We start from the raw sequence: 12,195 nt of genomic DNA, 5'->3' as shown, positions 1-12,195 counted from the left end.
TGTTCGTGATAGTGGTTTTCGCTCATTTCCCTTAGCGGCTCCGAAGCTCCAGCTTTTCTTGATCTTACTGTGCAGGCATAGTTCCACCTTCTGTGTCTCTTCCCTCCTGGAGACCTGCCAGCCTTCCCTGTTTTTTCCCTTTAGACCATATCAATTCCCATTAGAAACTGTCTCCTGATACTGCTGATTCAGTTGTCTCGAGCCTATTTCCTTTAGGTACAACGTGTTCTTTCTTCCCCACTAACAGAAGGCCTTGGGTGTCCTTGTTCCCGGATACCAGCAACATTAAATGACTGTCCACGGCAGCTGTGTGCTGGGTGACACCAGCCCTGGACGTAGAGGGGTGCCTGTGTTAGGCCCTCTCGAAAGAAGTCCAGTTAACCCTCTTAACATTTCTCTTCCTCACTTCCTATGTAAATCATGGCTTTTTTAATTGGATTAAAATAAGCACCTCTTTATATCCTTTCTTGTCCTTATTTCTGGTGTTTTATGTCCTTAATTGGAGAAGGAAATGGCAACCCACTCCAGTATTCTTGCCTAGAGAATCCCGTAGACAGAGGAGCCTGGTGGGCTGCGGTCCATAGGGTCACACAGAGTCGGACACAGCTGAAGCGACTTAGCATGCATGCATGCGTGCATGTCCTTAATAAGATTATTCATTTCTCGAAAGGGAAAATGTGTCATATTTCTTTGGGGTCTTTGTGTATACCCCAAAGATATACATATATATATATATATTTCATGTCATATTTCTTTGGGGTAATGTATATAACGGGGTAAAGTATATAATGTATATTTCTTTGGGGTAAATAAGCACTGGGTGATACACAGAACTATTTGGTTTAGCTGATGCTGACCTTGGAGAGTTGCTTGCCTAGTACTGCGGCCTAGTGTCTAGCACGTTATATATCGTTCTATTACCAATGACAATGCAGTTTGTCTTGTGATAGAATCCCTCTCGCCCCAGATTTCTGTAGGGATGTTCACAAGCTTTTTAGGGTCAACAAATTTGAAAGCCCAGGACTCGTTCAGGCAGCAAGGACTGCTTCCTGAGCCCTCGGTTGTACTCAGTGTACTTCAGCAGTCCGTGTTCCACCCAGCCCAGGTCTCCGGATCCTGGAGTTCATCTAGTTTATCTTCACGAGGTCCAGCTGGGCCTCAGTAGCATTCAGAGTTGTCCTCCTCTGCCCGTGCCCAGGCTTTAGCTCACAAATCCCAGCTCTTTGGCATAAGACACGCCCAGGCCTTGACCGCCCTTCCCTTCAGACCATCCTCCACCCTGCTTTCCTCACAACCTTTTGAAGTCAGGATCTTGATCCAGTCCGTCTGTGTACAGTCGTTCCCTAGATCTCTGTCACCTGTCGGGAGTGCCTGCTGGCCCCTGAGGGCCTTCGTTATAGAACCTTATACCTGCCTGCACTGTACAAGGCACACGCTGCCGGCCCGGGCAGCCCCACACCTGGTGCCAGGCTGGTACCTCCCTCTGACTTGAGAGCACCTTCTGCCTACCCACGAGCCCATGGCATCCCTGGCAACCGTCCCGATGGTCCCCTCCCAGACCCCTTTCTTGGTGGTTCCTGGAAGCTCAGAGGAAGAAGTGTTTATGTACAGTTAAGTCTCCTACATATGAACAGGTTCCTCCAAGGGTGCATTCATAAGTCCAGTTTGTTCGGAAGTCCAGAATTCGCCAAGATACACAATTGGAGGGCAGGCTGCAGTTTCACTCAGGCCTGATGTTGATGGAATGCACATTTCACACCTCTGGACGTTCAAAACTTGAAGGTTCGTAGGTATGGGACTTACTATATACTTCGAAATGTCTTTTATTAGTATTTCTCTCTCCTATTGTAATATTTGTTTTTATATCAATTTATTGAGGGCAGATATCTTAGTCATCGCAGAATACACACCCAGTAAAATGCTAAATGAGTCAAATATGAAAAATCATTTATACAATATGAACTTTCAAAAAATATCACTCTTCTCTGTCAGTTGCTATTTCAGCTCTAATTCTCGAAAAGAATCTAACATTTTATGAAATGAAATCAATGTGGTCTTCAAAGCTAATATCAAAGTTAGTTAACATTAGTCCACTTTGTAACTTGAGACTGAGTTTTCCATTGGGAGAGAGGCTCCTTAACGGTGTGTAGCCTCCTGAACATGACCCTATCTTTGTGTCTCAGTTTCAGAGATTCCTATTAAAGAGATGGAAAGGCGAAGATGACAGGGGGAGAGGGGACAACCAACTCTGCGTTTAAGAGTCAAGGTTAAGGATTCCTTACCTTCTTGGCCCCAGCGAGACAGCCGTGGTTAAAGATAGTCTAGAGTGGAAGGTTTGCTTGTTGTCCCTGGTCTTTTTGCTCACTGCCTGCAACCTGTTCAAGTTTAAAAATCCTAGGCCAAAGCTTTTTGTGTTCAAACCTTTGTTAAAAAAATATTAGGGCTTTCCTTTCACTTGTCCTGCTTTTCGGGTTCTGTCTTGGGTAGTTGTTGTTTAATCACTAAGTCGTGCCCGACTCTTTAGCGACCCCATGGACCGTAGCCCGCCAGGCTCCTCTGTCCATGGGATTGCCCAGGCAAGAATGCTGGAGTGGGTTTCCATTTCCTCCTCCAGGGGATCTTCCCGACCCAGGGATCGAATTCATGTGTCCTGCATTGCAGACAGATTTTTACCGCTGAGTTTCTGGGGGTGTTTCAGCCCCTGGCTGGTCAGCGCCAAGGCAGGAGAATCACCTGCAGGGGGCCTCTGGGCCTGGGCCGTGGTTCCTCGTCACGCTTCTTGGGTCACGCAACTGCTCCGCCCTGGCCTCTTCCCGTCTCTGGCACCCACCATGTTGAGAAGGCCTGCTCTGTGCCAGGCCTTGTGCTGGGTGCTGGAGCTGCTGCAGGTGAATGAGAAGGGATCTTAAATGACAATTTTCCTGTAATCTGTCCATTTGGTGTTTTAGCTGTGTATGGTCAGGGCTACCCCAGCGTGCTGCTGGAACACCTCCTAAATTTAGCAGAGCACGGGGAAAAGAACTTTGGCCTCCCTGAGCTCATCTGTATCATATGGGTCAGTGTAGCAATCTTGACCTCCAGCCAGCATTCCAGAAGCCCTGGCACCTACTTCATTTTGCCTCTGTTTGTTATAACTGTGGGCAAGATAAAGCAAGAGCTTTATTTTCCTCATCCTCCAAGTAATGATAATACTACCCCGGAGAACTGTGGAGCAATTCAACCAAATGGCAGCTGGGAAAGGCCTTTGGAAAGTTCAGCAGCTCCAAGACCGAGGTGCCCGTTGTTAGGAGCCTCAGAGGACCTAGCAAAGAGGTCAGGGCGCTGCTACAGCCTCACAGTTCTAAGTCTGAAGTCCTCTTATTTTTTGTTGCCGTAAAGCAAAATGTCTTAGTTGAGCAAGAATCCTAAGACCAGGGAAAGTCAAGATGGGGCTCTGGCAGCCCTGACTGCAGATTACAAGCCTCCCTGGGAAGTGGGAACCATATTGCCCCTGGCAAAGCCTGAGGAGATGGTACCGACTCCACAAACGGGTCAATCTTGTGTGAACGATCAGGGGGTTTTTTTTGGGTTTAGGGGGTTTTGTTGGGTTAATCAGAGGCTGTTCCAGCAAACTAAAAACTTTTCTCTCAGGCCAAAGTTATACTAAGATAATTATTTAATTTTTGTGTCTTACTGTGCTTTTCATCATGATTCTCTCAAAGAGTCAGGACTATGTCTGTTCATCTTTGTCCACAACGATAGGTGTTGGCTAGCTGAGCGAATGAGTGGGTAGAAATTACAAATTACTAACTGACAGGCCGTCTGTGCCAGGCAGTGCTCTAAGTCCCTCACATGTGTTATTTTATCCTCACAGCAACCCAGTGAGGTGGAACTGTTACTCTCCTGTGATAAACCAGGGCACAGAGAGGCTGCATAATTTGCCCGAGGTCACACAGGCTGATAGTGTGAATTCAGAATTCAGGCCCAGGCTGTCTGGCCACAAACCTGTCCTCCTTGTCACTGCACCAAACAGCCTCCTAAAGGGGAAAACACTTAGCCTTTGGGGTCAGTAAAATGTAGATTGTGATCATTTCCCCCTTCAAGGGTGTTAGGAAGATTAAGAGAACTAATGCAGAGCAGCTGTGGCCAGCCTTCTGAGAGGCACAGACCTAGTGGATGTCAGGAGATAAATGCTTCTCGTCCTCTGATGGAAGGTTTCTGGAATCCATAGTGTGGTCTTTGTAGCCTTTGCCGCCAAGTTGCTTTTCATGATTAACTATGGAAAATGTCCATATTCTTTGGCGTGTGGTTAAGTCTCTGGATGATGGGGAGCTGAGGGTCTCACAGAGTGGCCCCGGTCAGCTAGTGGGGAGGCCGGTGGGCGGGGGGCAGCCTCCTCAGTCACCCATTCCGTTCTTTCTACGCGCCCACCTTTTGTAGGCACTGTGCGGGTGCCCTCTCTGCTCTCAGGAAACTCAGAAGGCCTAGTGGGAACCCCTGGTCTGATCTGACTCAGATTTCTTCTTTCGCTCACTGGCCTACCCTTCGGTCTTTGATCACAGGAGTGTGGTCTTCCTGTACTGCATGTTTTCACTTTTACCAAAGAGCTTGCTGTCCGTCTTTGATACTTTTTTTTTTTCTAATTAGGCAAATATAAAATGGCCAACTTTTCAGACTTGCTGCTATTTTATTCAGATTTAATCGGCCTTTTTTTTTTCTTTCCTTTTTTTAACTCCCAAAACTAGGCCATTCTTTGATCCCATCTTTCTAGTAAGATTGCTCAGAATTTACAAAATTGCAGCTTCATTGTTTATCGCCGATCTCAAGTTCTTAACAAATTTAATGTTGATGTATAATCCACTTTTTGGAAAGTAATATATCTACATTGCTTAAAATCCAAGATATTCCACTGGGTGTATGGTGAGAAGTCTCCCCCAACTCTTCATTTACTCTCTTTGGATAAAACAGAGTGATCATTTCTTGGGTGGATTTCCAGACACCCTGTGGAGCTCAGAGCACAAGTTACAAGTTACGTATACCTATGCATGCTCTTCTTCTTGCACAAAAAGTTGCTTACTATACTCCCGTTCTGCAAATTGCTTTGTTTACTTCATGATCTCTTAAATTACTCTGTACTAGTTAATTAAAAGCATCTTCATTGTTTTGATGGCTGCCTACTTTGCTGACAAAGGTCCATTTAGTCAGAGCTATGGTTTTTCCAGTAGTCATGTATGGATGTGAGAGTTGGACTATAAAGAAAGCTGAGCACCAAAGAATTGATGCTTTTGAACTGTGGTATTGGAGAAGACTCTTGAGAGTTCCTTGGACTGCAAGGAGATCCAACCAGTCCATCCTAAAGCAGATCAGTCCTGAATATTCATTGGAAGGACTAATACTGAAGCTCCAATACTTTGGCTACTGGATACGAAGAGCAGACTCATTGGAAAAGACCCTGATTCTGGGAAAGATTGAAGGCAGGAGGAGAATGGGATGACAGAGGGTGAGATGGTTGGATGGCATCACCAATTCTATGGACATGAGTTTGAGCAAGCTCCGGGAGTTGGTGATGGACAGGGAATCCTGATGTGCTGCAGTCCACAGGGTCGCAAAGAGTCAGACACGACTGAGCGACTGAACAGCAACAAGTACTTGCTTGTGAGCCAGAGCCGTAATTTTTTAACGTCTCTTTTAGTTGTTTCCTTGTTTTGCTAAAACATACAATGCTATGGTGAGCGGCCTTGTACATATGTCATTTTTGCATAGATGAGGGTATTATCTGTGAGATATATTCTTGTACATGGAGTTGCTGAGTCACAGAATATATGCATTTATAAATTAATGTGTTGTCAAATGCCCCCCCATAAAGGTAGTGTGTGAGAATACCTGTTTATCAATTTCTTTCCTTTTTCCATAAGGTAAGGAAGAGTCATGTTAGTTGCTCAGTTGTGTTCGACTCTTTGCGTCCCCGTGGACTGAAAGCCCACCAGGCTCCTCTGTCCATGGGATTCTCCAGGCAAGAATACTGGAATGGGTTGCCCTTCCCTTCTCCAGGGGATCTCCCTGACTCAGGGATTGACCCTGGGTCTCCTGCACTGCAGGCAGGTTCTTTACCATCTGAGCCATCAGGGATAAAGTAGATAAAAGTGGTCTCTCTGTATTGTTCCAGTGTGTCCATATAGTACCATGAACACAATTGAGCATCTTTTTTTTTACTTGCCTGAGAGCTGCTGGATTTTTCTGCCCAGTGAAGTGTCTCTTCACATCCTTTGTCCACTTTTCTATTTGTTTTTCTCTGTCCATTTGTTGTTCTTTCTGTTAATTGATTTGATGGGGAGAGCTTTGTAATTAGGCGAGTCAACCCTTTGCCTTCGTATGAGTTGCAAATATTTTTTCCAAGTTTACCTATCACTTTTCCTTGGACTTTGTTACTGATTTCTTTGTCATGCAAATTTGTCAGCTTTCTCCTTTGTGACCTCGAGGGTTTGTATCATGCTTTAGAAAGGCCTTCCCCACTCTGAGGTTGTGGTGTCTTTTTGGGGGGTGTATAGGTGTTTTTTTTTTAGTTCTCCCATCATTTTTTTTCCCTAGAATTTTGTTTCGTTTTTAGTTTTAGTTGTTTGAATCATCTAGAATGTATTTTGGTATAAGGCATGAGTTATGAGGCTCTATCTTCTTTTCCTCGGCCACAGGTACTCATTTTAGCCTTGCTTTTATTTTGTGACTTACCGATTGCATGCCCAGTCCACCTCTCGTATGCCATCCCTGTGCATCTCCGATAAGTCAGGTGGGATTCAGGGTCACAGGTAAGTTTTCTTAAGGCAGTTTGGCAAAGGGGAAAGATCACTATCTTCAGAGTCTAGCAGGCCTGGTTTGAAGCTGGCTCTGCAACTTGTCAGCTCCACAGTCTTGAGAAAGTTACTAAACCTGTGTGACCTCTGTTACCTCATCTGTAAGATGTGGTTGATAACGGCCCACTTTGCAGATGGGTTGTGACAATTAGAGATAATGTTTAGAAACTGCCTGACACGCAGTAGATCCTTGACAGACAGGACCTGTTACCCTGACTGTCATCATTAGCAGTATCAGTAGTGTGCCTTGGTCTGAATGAGGACCTTGTGTCCCTACCGTTGCTGAGTGTAGCCATTCTTCAGTAAAAGCTAATGTTCCTGGGACTTGGGTACGGGGCTTCCTTACATAAGCCAAAGGGCATGGCAAGTGCCCTAGGATGATCAGCCTGGCATTTAAAAGTTGTGTTTATAACCTCTGGGCAAATGTGTAATTGTTAGGATGACCATTAAAATAAGATTGCACTTTGCCAGGAGAAGAAGTCTATCCGACTGTAAAGAATGGTTTTGTAATCAGGTTTCTGAATTTAACCACCAAGTGTTGTTTGTCCAGGATTAGTTCAGTGCTGTTTGGCTGTGTGATGGTCTAGGAAACGTTTAAGACCTGTATGACGTCTTATTTCAGAACCTTACGTTCAGTCTTGTCGTAAGTCTGGAAATAGTTTCATTGGGTACAGAAACTTAGCGGCCTAAACAGGAGTTGGTATCTAAGTTAACGCTTTTAAACCACCACCCAGGACTCAGTGCTTAATGAGGTAATAATTGCTTCATTCCATACCTTTTCATGTGTGTATTTAATACTCAAGATCTTTTTTATGCAAACTTGGTTTTCTTCTAGATTCTTTTTGACCTGTCTCTTGTCCTTTAGTAACATTCAATCTTAATTTATCTTTGTCTTTTGAAAACTTTCACTGTAGACAGTCCTCCTCCAGATAAACCCAGTTTCTTTGATCATTTTTAAATGTATTGCTACCAGTTTCATCATCTCTAAAGTATGTCCTTCCATTGTGTTTCTTCTCATATTTTCTCTTACTTATCCTACTTCTTTCTAAACTGGAACACTGAACTTCCCTCTCCCAAGCTTCTTGAAAATTGTCAATACTTCAGAAAATCTTCCAGTTGTTTTTCTTTTTTCCTACTTTTGTTTGCTTCTCTGAGCCCCAGATATGTTACTAGAATCTTCTTTATTAATGTAAACTGTTAAAACCTAAAATTTTCACCATCAATGGTAAGAAAATTTGCATTCCAGGGATTTTTGTTGTTTAGTTGCTAAATCATGTCAGACTCTTTTGCAACCCCGTACTGCACCCACCAGGCTCTTCTGTCCATGGGATTTCCCAGGCAGGAATACTGGAGTGGGTTGTCATTTCCTTCTCCAGGGATCTTTCCAACCCAGGAATTGGACCTGTATCTCCTATGTTGGCAGGTGGATTCTTTACAACTGAGCCACCAGGGAAGCCCTTGGGGAATTTTGCTTCATTGTAAAACAGTAAATTTTCTTCCTTAATAGTCAGTCCAGAAATATATTGAGGGCCTACTGTGTCCCCAGGCTCTGTGGATACAGGTGTAAATAATTCCCTGCCTTTAGGAGTTTACTTTCTGCAGAGAAGACAGATAACATATAAACCAACAGATGTAATCATTTCAGTTTACTGGGGTTATGGAGGAGTTCAACACAGTAACACATGAGGAATGACCAGGCTGGAGCAGGGTGGAGAAGCTTGTCTCCTTCTTTACAGTTCTTATATTTAGAATTTAAATACAAGTTTAAATCTGGTCTTTTGTTTTCTCTTCATTTTTCCTTTAACATTTTTTACTAGTGCTTTCTGGTGGCGTTACACTGCCCCGTTTTGTTCATCCCTTGGGGAGCCAACTGCCCATATTTGACAAGTGACTGCATAATCTCATTGCCTCATGTCCTTCCTCCTTATTTTTTGAAATAATTTTTATTTTTGGCTGTGCTGGGTCTCCATTGTGGGCTTTCTCTGGTTGTGACAAATGAGGGCCACTCTCTAGCTGTGGTGCTTGGGTTTCCCCATTGCAGTGGCTTCTCTTGTGGAGCATGGGCTCTGGGGCGTGCAGGTTTCATAACCTTATGCTTCCTTTCTGATTGCTGCACAGTTTTCCGCCACAGTCTCTGTAGTGAAGGTCATCTTTGTGTGTGTGTGTGTGCGCTCAGTCATGTCCAACTCTCTGAGACCCCATGCACTGTAACCCACCAGGCTTCTCTGTCCGTGGGATTTCCCAGGCAAGAATACTGGTGCAAGTTGCCATTTCCTTCTCCAGGGGATCTTCCTGATCCAGGGATTGAACACGTGTCTCCTGCGTCTCCTGCATTGGCAGATGGATTCTTTACCACTGAACCACTTGGGAAGCCCCTTTGTAAAAGAATGATGATTCTCAAATGCTTGTCCGAGTAGAACATGTGTTGGGGTGTAAGGTTGACGATGCCTTTATCATAAGAACTGGACTTTACTATAAGGGCTGTATTATTTTAGGAGATACCATAGTGAATAGTAACTAGTGAATGTAATGACTTAGCTCAGCAAAATAAAATTAGCGATTTAGATTAAAAAACCCAGTTTTTTAGAATATGGAGCTTGTACTCCTTCTAGACTGACTGTAGATTCAAAAATAACACTCAGTGTTCCTTTTCTGTTTTTAGGGATGACTCTGTCCCAGAAGACAACATCTGGAGGGGCATCCTGTCTGTAATTTTCTTCTTTCTTATCATCAGTGTATTAGCTTTCCCCAATGGTAAGTGATGTAATGCTTTATCACATTTCTCCTATGCATTGTGTCCTTGTTGGTATTTTTGAGATGCATGTCAAATAGAAAATGAAACTGGAGGGTGGAATAAAAAAAAGAATCTGAATGTTGCGTGGTGACTAGGGGAACAGGCTCTGGAGGCAGACTGCCCATTCTGCCATTCCTAGCTCTGTCTCCTCTGTCCCTCTTTAAGACATTTCTGTCTGAAGCAGAGAGAAGTCCAGCAGTAAAGAGTAAACTGAATTAATACCGTAAAATACTCTGAACAGTGGCTGACAAACATAAGCACTCAGTGAATGTCAACTGTTGTTCTTGTTACTATTTTTGGTATTATCAGCCAAGTTGTAAAATACACAGTTACTGCTCATTTACTCCTTTTTGCTAAGGCTGGGGTCAGTGCTTTAATGAATATTGCTTAAATAACTTGCTGTCTTTAACTGGAAACTTTGCTGGGATATGAATTTTCATTATCAGGTTAAATGATTACTGTGAAATTTTCCCCTTTCAGTGTTAATGGCGTGAGGCAAAAGCCTTGGTTGAAAAACTAATTTGGTATTCTGCCACACTTAAGATTCACCCCTTTGCTCTGAATGGTCCCTAACAAGTTATATTATTTTCTCTTATTCTGCTTTAGTGGAGAAGGCAATGGCACCCCCCTCCAGTACTCTTGCCTGGAAAATCCCATGGATGGCGGAGCCTGGTAGGCTGCAGTCCATGGGGTCGCTAAGAGTCGGACACGACTGAGCAACTTCACTTTCACTTTTCACTTTCATGCCTTGGAGAAGGAAATGGCAACCCACTCCAGTGTTCTTGCCTGGAGAATCCCAGGGACGGGGGAGCCTGGTGAGCTGCCGTCTATGGGGTCGCACAGAGTTGGACACAACTGAAGCGACTTAGCAGCAGCAGCATTCTGCTCTAGTACTTCCTCCCTGGAATATTCTTTACTTATTCTCTGCAGGTGATTTTTAAAATATTCACTTTTTGTATCTTGTTTCTTAAACATTTAGGGTATTTTGTAACTGTTGCAGTCTTTTTTTGCAAGTTGTGCTCCATGGGCCCTGCTCAGGTTTTAAATATGATGATTAAAGATGTGCTTCTTCTCCATCCTCCCATCTATTCAGTAGAGTATAATCTGTAATATACAGAGCTCATTATGAACGTTACTGATGCTACCTGGAGCTGCACCCTGGTGATAGGATTCCAGTACCAGTTCCATCGCGTGTGTGGGCGTGGAGGGGTGGTGGCGGACTGAGTGTTGCTGAACACCAGCTGGGCGTCCTGCAGCTCTGCTCAGTGCGACACTGTCTGCCTGGGGATAGATTGGATTCCACAGGTTAAGTCCCACCAGGCTGCTCCTGCCCCCACTGAGATGCCAGGCACAAGTCCAGGGTATCCCCTGTGCTTCTGACCAAATGGCTGTAGATCAGAGGTTCCCGTGACCTCCTCTTTGGGTTTGATTAATTTGCTAGAACAGCTCAGGAGACCAGTTTACTCACTAGATGACTGAGAATATTAACCGACAGCTAGATGCAGAGATGCTCCTTGGGAAGGGAGGAGCCCCTTCCATGCTTTCTCGGGGCACCATTTGCACCAGATCTCCACCAGATCTCCATGTGCTCACCAACCCAGAAGCTTTCTGAGCTCTATGCTTTTAGGTTTCTATGGAAGTTCCATCACGTTGGTAATGACTGATTAAATCTTTGGCCATTGGCGATTGATTTGCCTGTCAGCCCCTCCCCCATCCCCAGAGGTCAGGGCGGGTGGGACTGAGGGTTCCTATCTCTAATCACCTTGTTGGCTCCACTGGCCTCCTTCCTGAGCCACTTCATTAACGTAACAAAAGACTCTTACCACTTAGGAAATTCCAGGAGTTTAGAACTCCAGAAAGGGGACAAAGATCAATACTTGCTTCTTGGATCACAGTACTCAGGAAAGTCCCCTGCATACTAACGAGTTCTGTTCCAGAGTGCATTCGCAGTCCAGTTTGTTCGTAAATTCAACAACGTTAGGTACCAACTAATACATTCGGCTACATAGTACATTGCTATAAATAGATTTATAATCCTTCTCACAAATAATATATTAAAAAAAGCAAACCCAAAAGATAAAGCATTGTTAGTCTCAGAGTACAGTACTTTGAAAAGTACAGTGTTAGTCACTCAGTCATGTCCACCCTTTGCGATCCCATGGAGTATAGCTCTCCAGGCTCCTCTGTCCATGGAATTCTCTGGGCAGGAATTCTGGAGTGCGCTGCCACACCCTTCTCCAGGGCATCTTTCTGACCCAGGGATTGAACCTGGTTTTCCCGCATTATAGGTAAATTCTTTACCATCTGAGCCACCAAGGAAGCCTGAGAAGCACAGTCGCACCAGCTATCCCAAGGCTGCTTGCACACTTGCTTCTGGACACCTTGGGCTTGAAATAAGGACACTGTACCACTGTAGTCTATACAGTGAAAGTGAAAGAAAAGAGAAAGTGAAAATTGCTCAGTTGTGTCTGACTCTTTGCGAGAAGATGCTCAAGATACAGAGAGGTCATGGAATGAAAGGGAATTGGCCCAGCTATGACATTTACATTCTAGGAAACATCCCCAGTGTTGAAC

At 44.4% G+C, this 12,195-nt stretch overlaps 1 protein-coding gene across 1 annotated transcript in view; it reads left to right on the top strand.

Annotated features, from left to right (window-relative positions):
- The window catches only part of PTDSS1 (phosphatidylserine synthase 1), a 68,013-nt gene that overhangs the window by 4,671 nt on the left and 51,147 nt on the right, over window positions 1–12,195 (top strand). The window contains exon 2 of the mRNA XM_010833477.1: window positions 9,490–9,581. Within this exon, the coding sequence (XP_010831779.1) occupies window positions 9,490–9,581 (92 nt within the window). The remainder of the gene's footprint in view (window positions 1–9,489; window positions 9,582–12,195) is intronic.

Source organism: Bison bison, unplaced genomic scaffold (assembly GCF_000754665.1).
Source record: "Bison bison bison isolate TAMUID 2011002044 unplaced genomic scaffold, Bison_UMD1.0 scf7180017863702, whole genome shotgun sequence".
NCBI lineage: Eukaryota > Metazoa > Chordata > Mammalia > Artiodactyla > Bovidae > Bison > Bison bison.
Note: the sequence above shows the minus strand (reverse complement) of the source record. Positions and strands in the feature narration are given on the sequence as shown.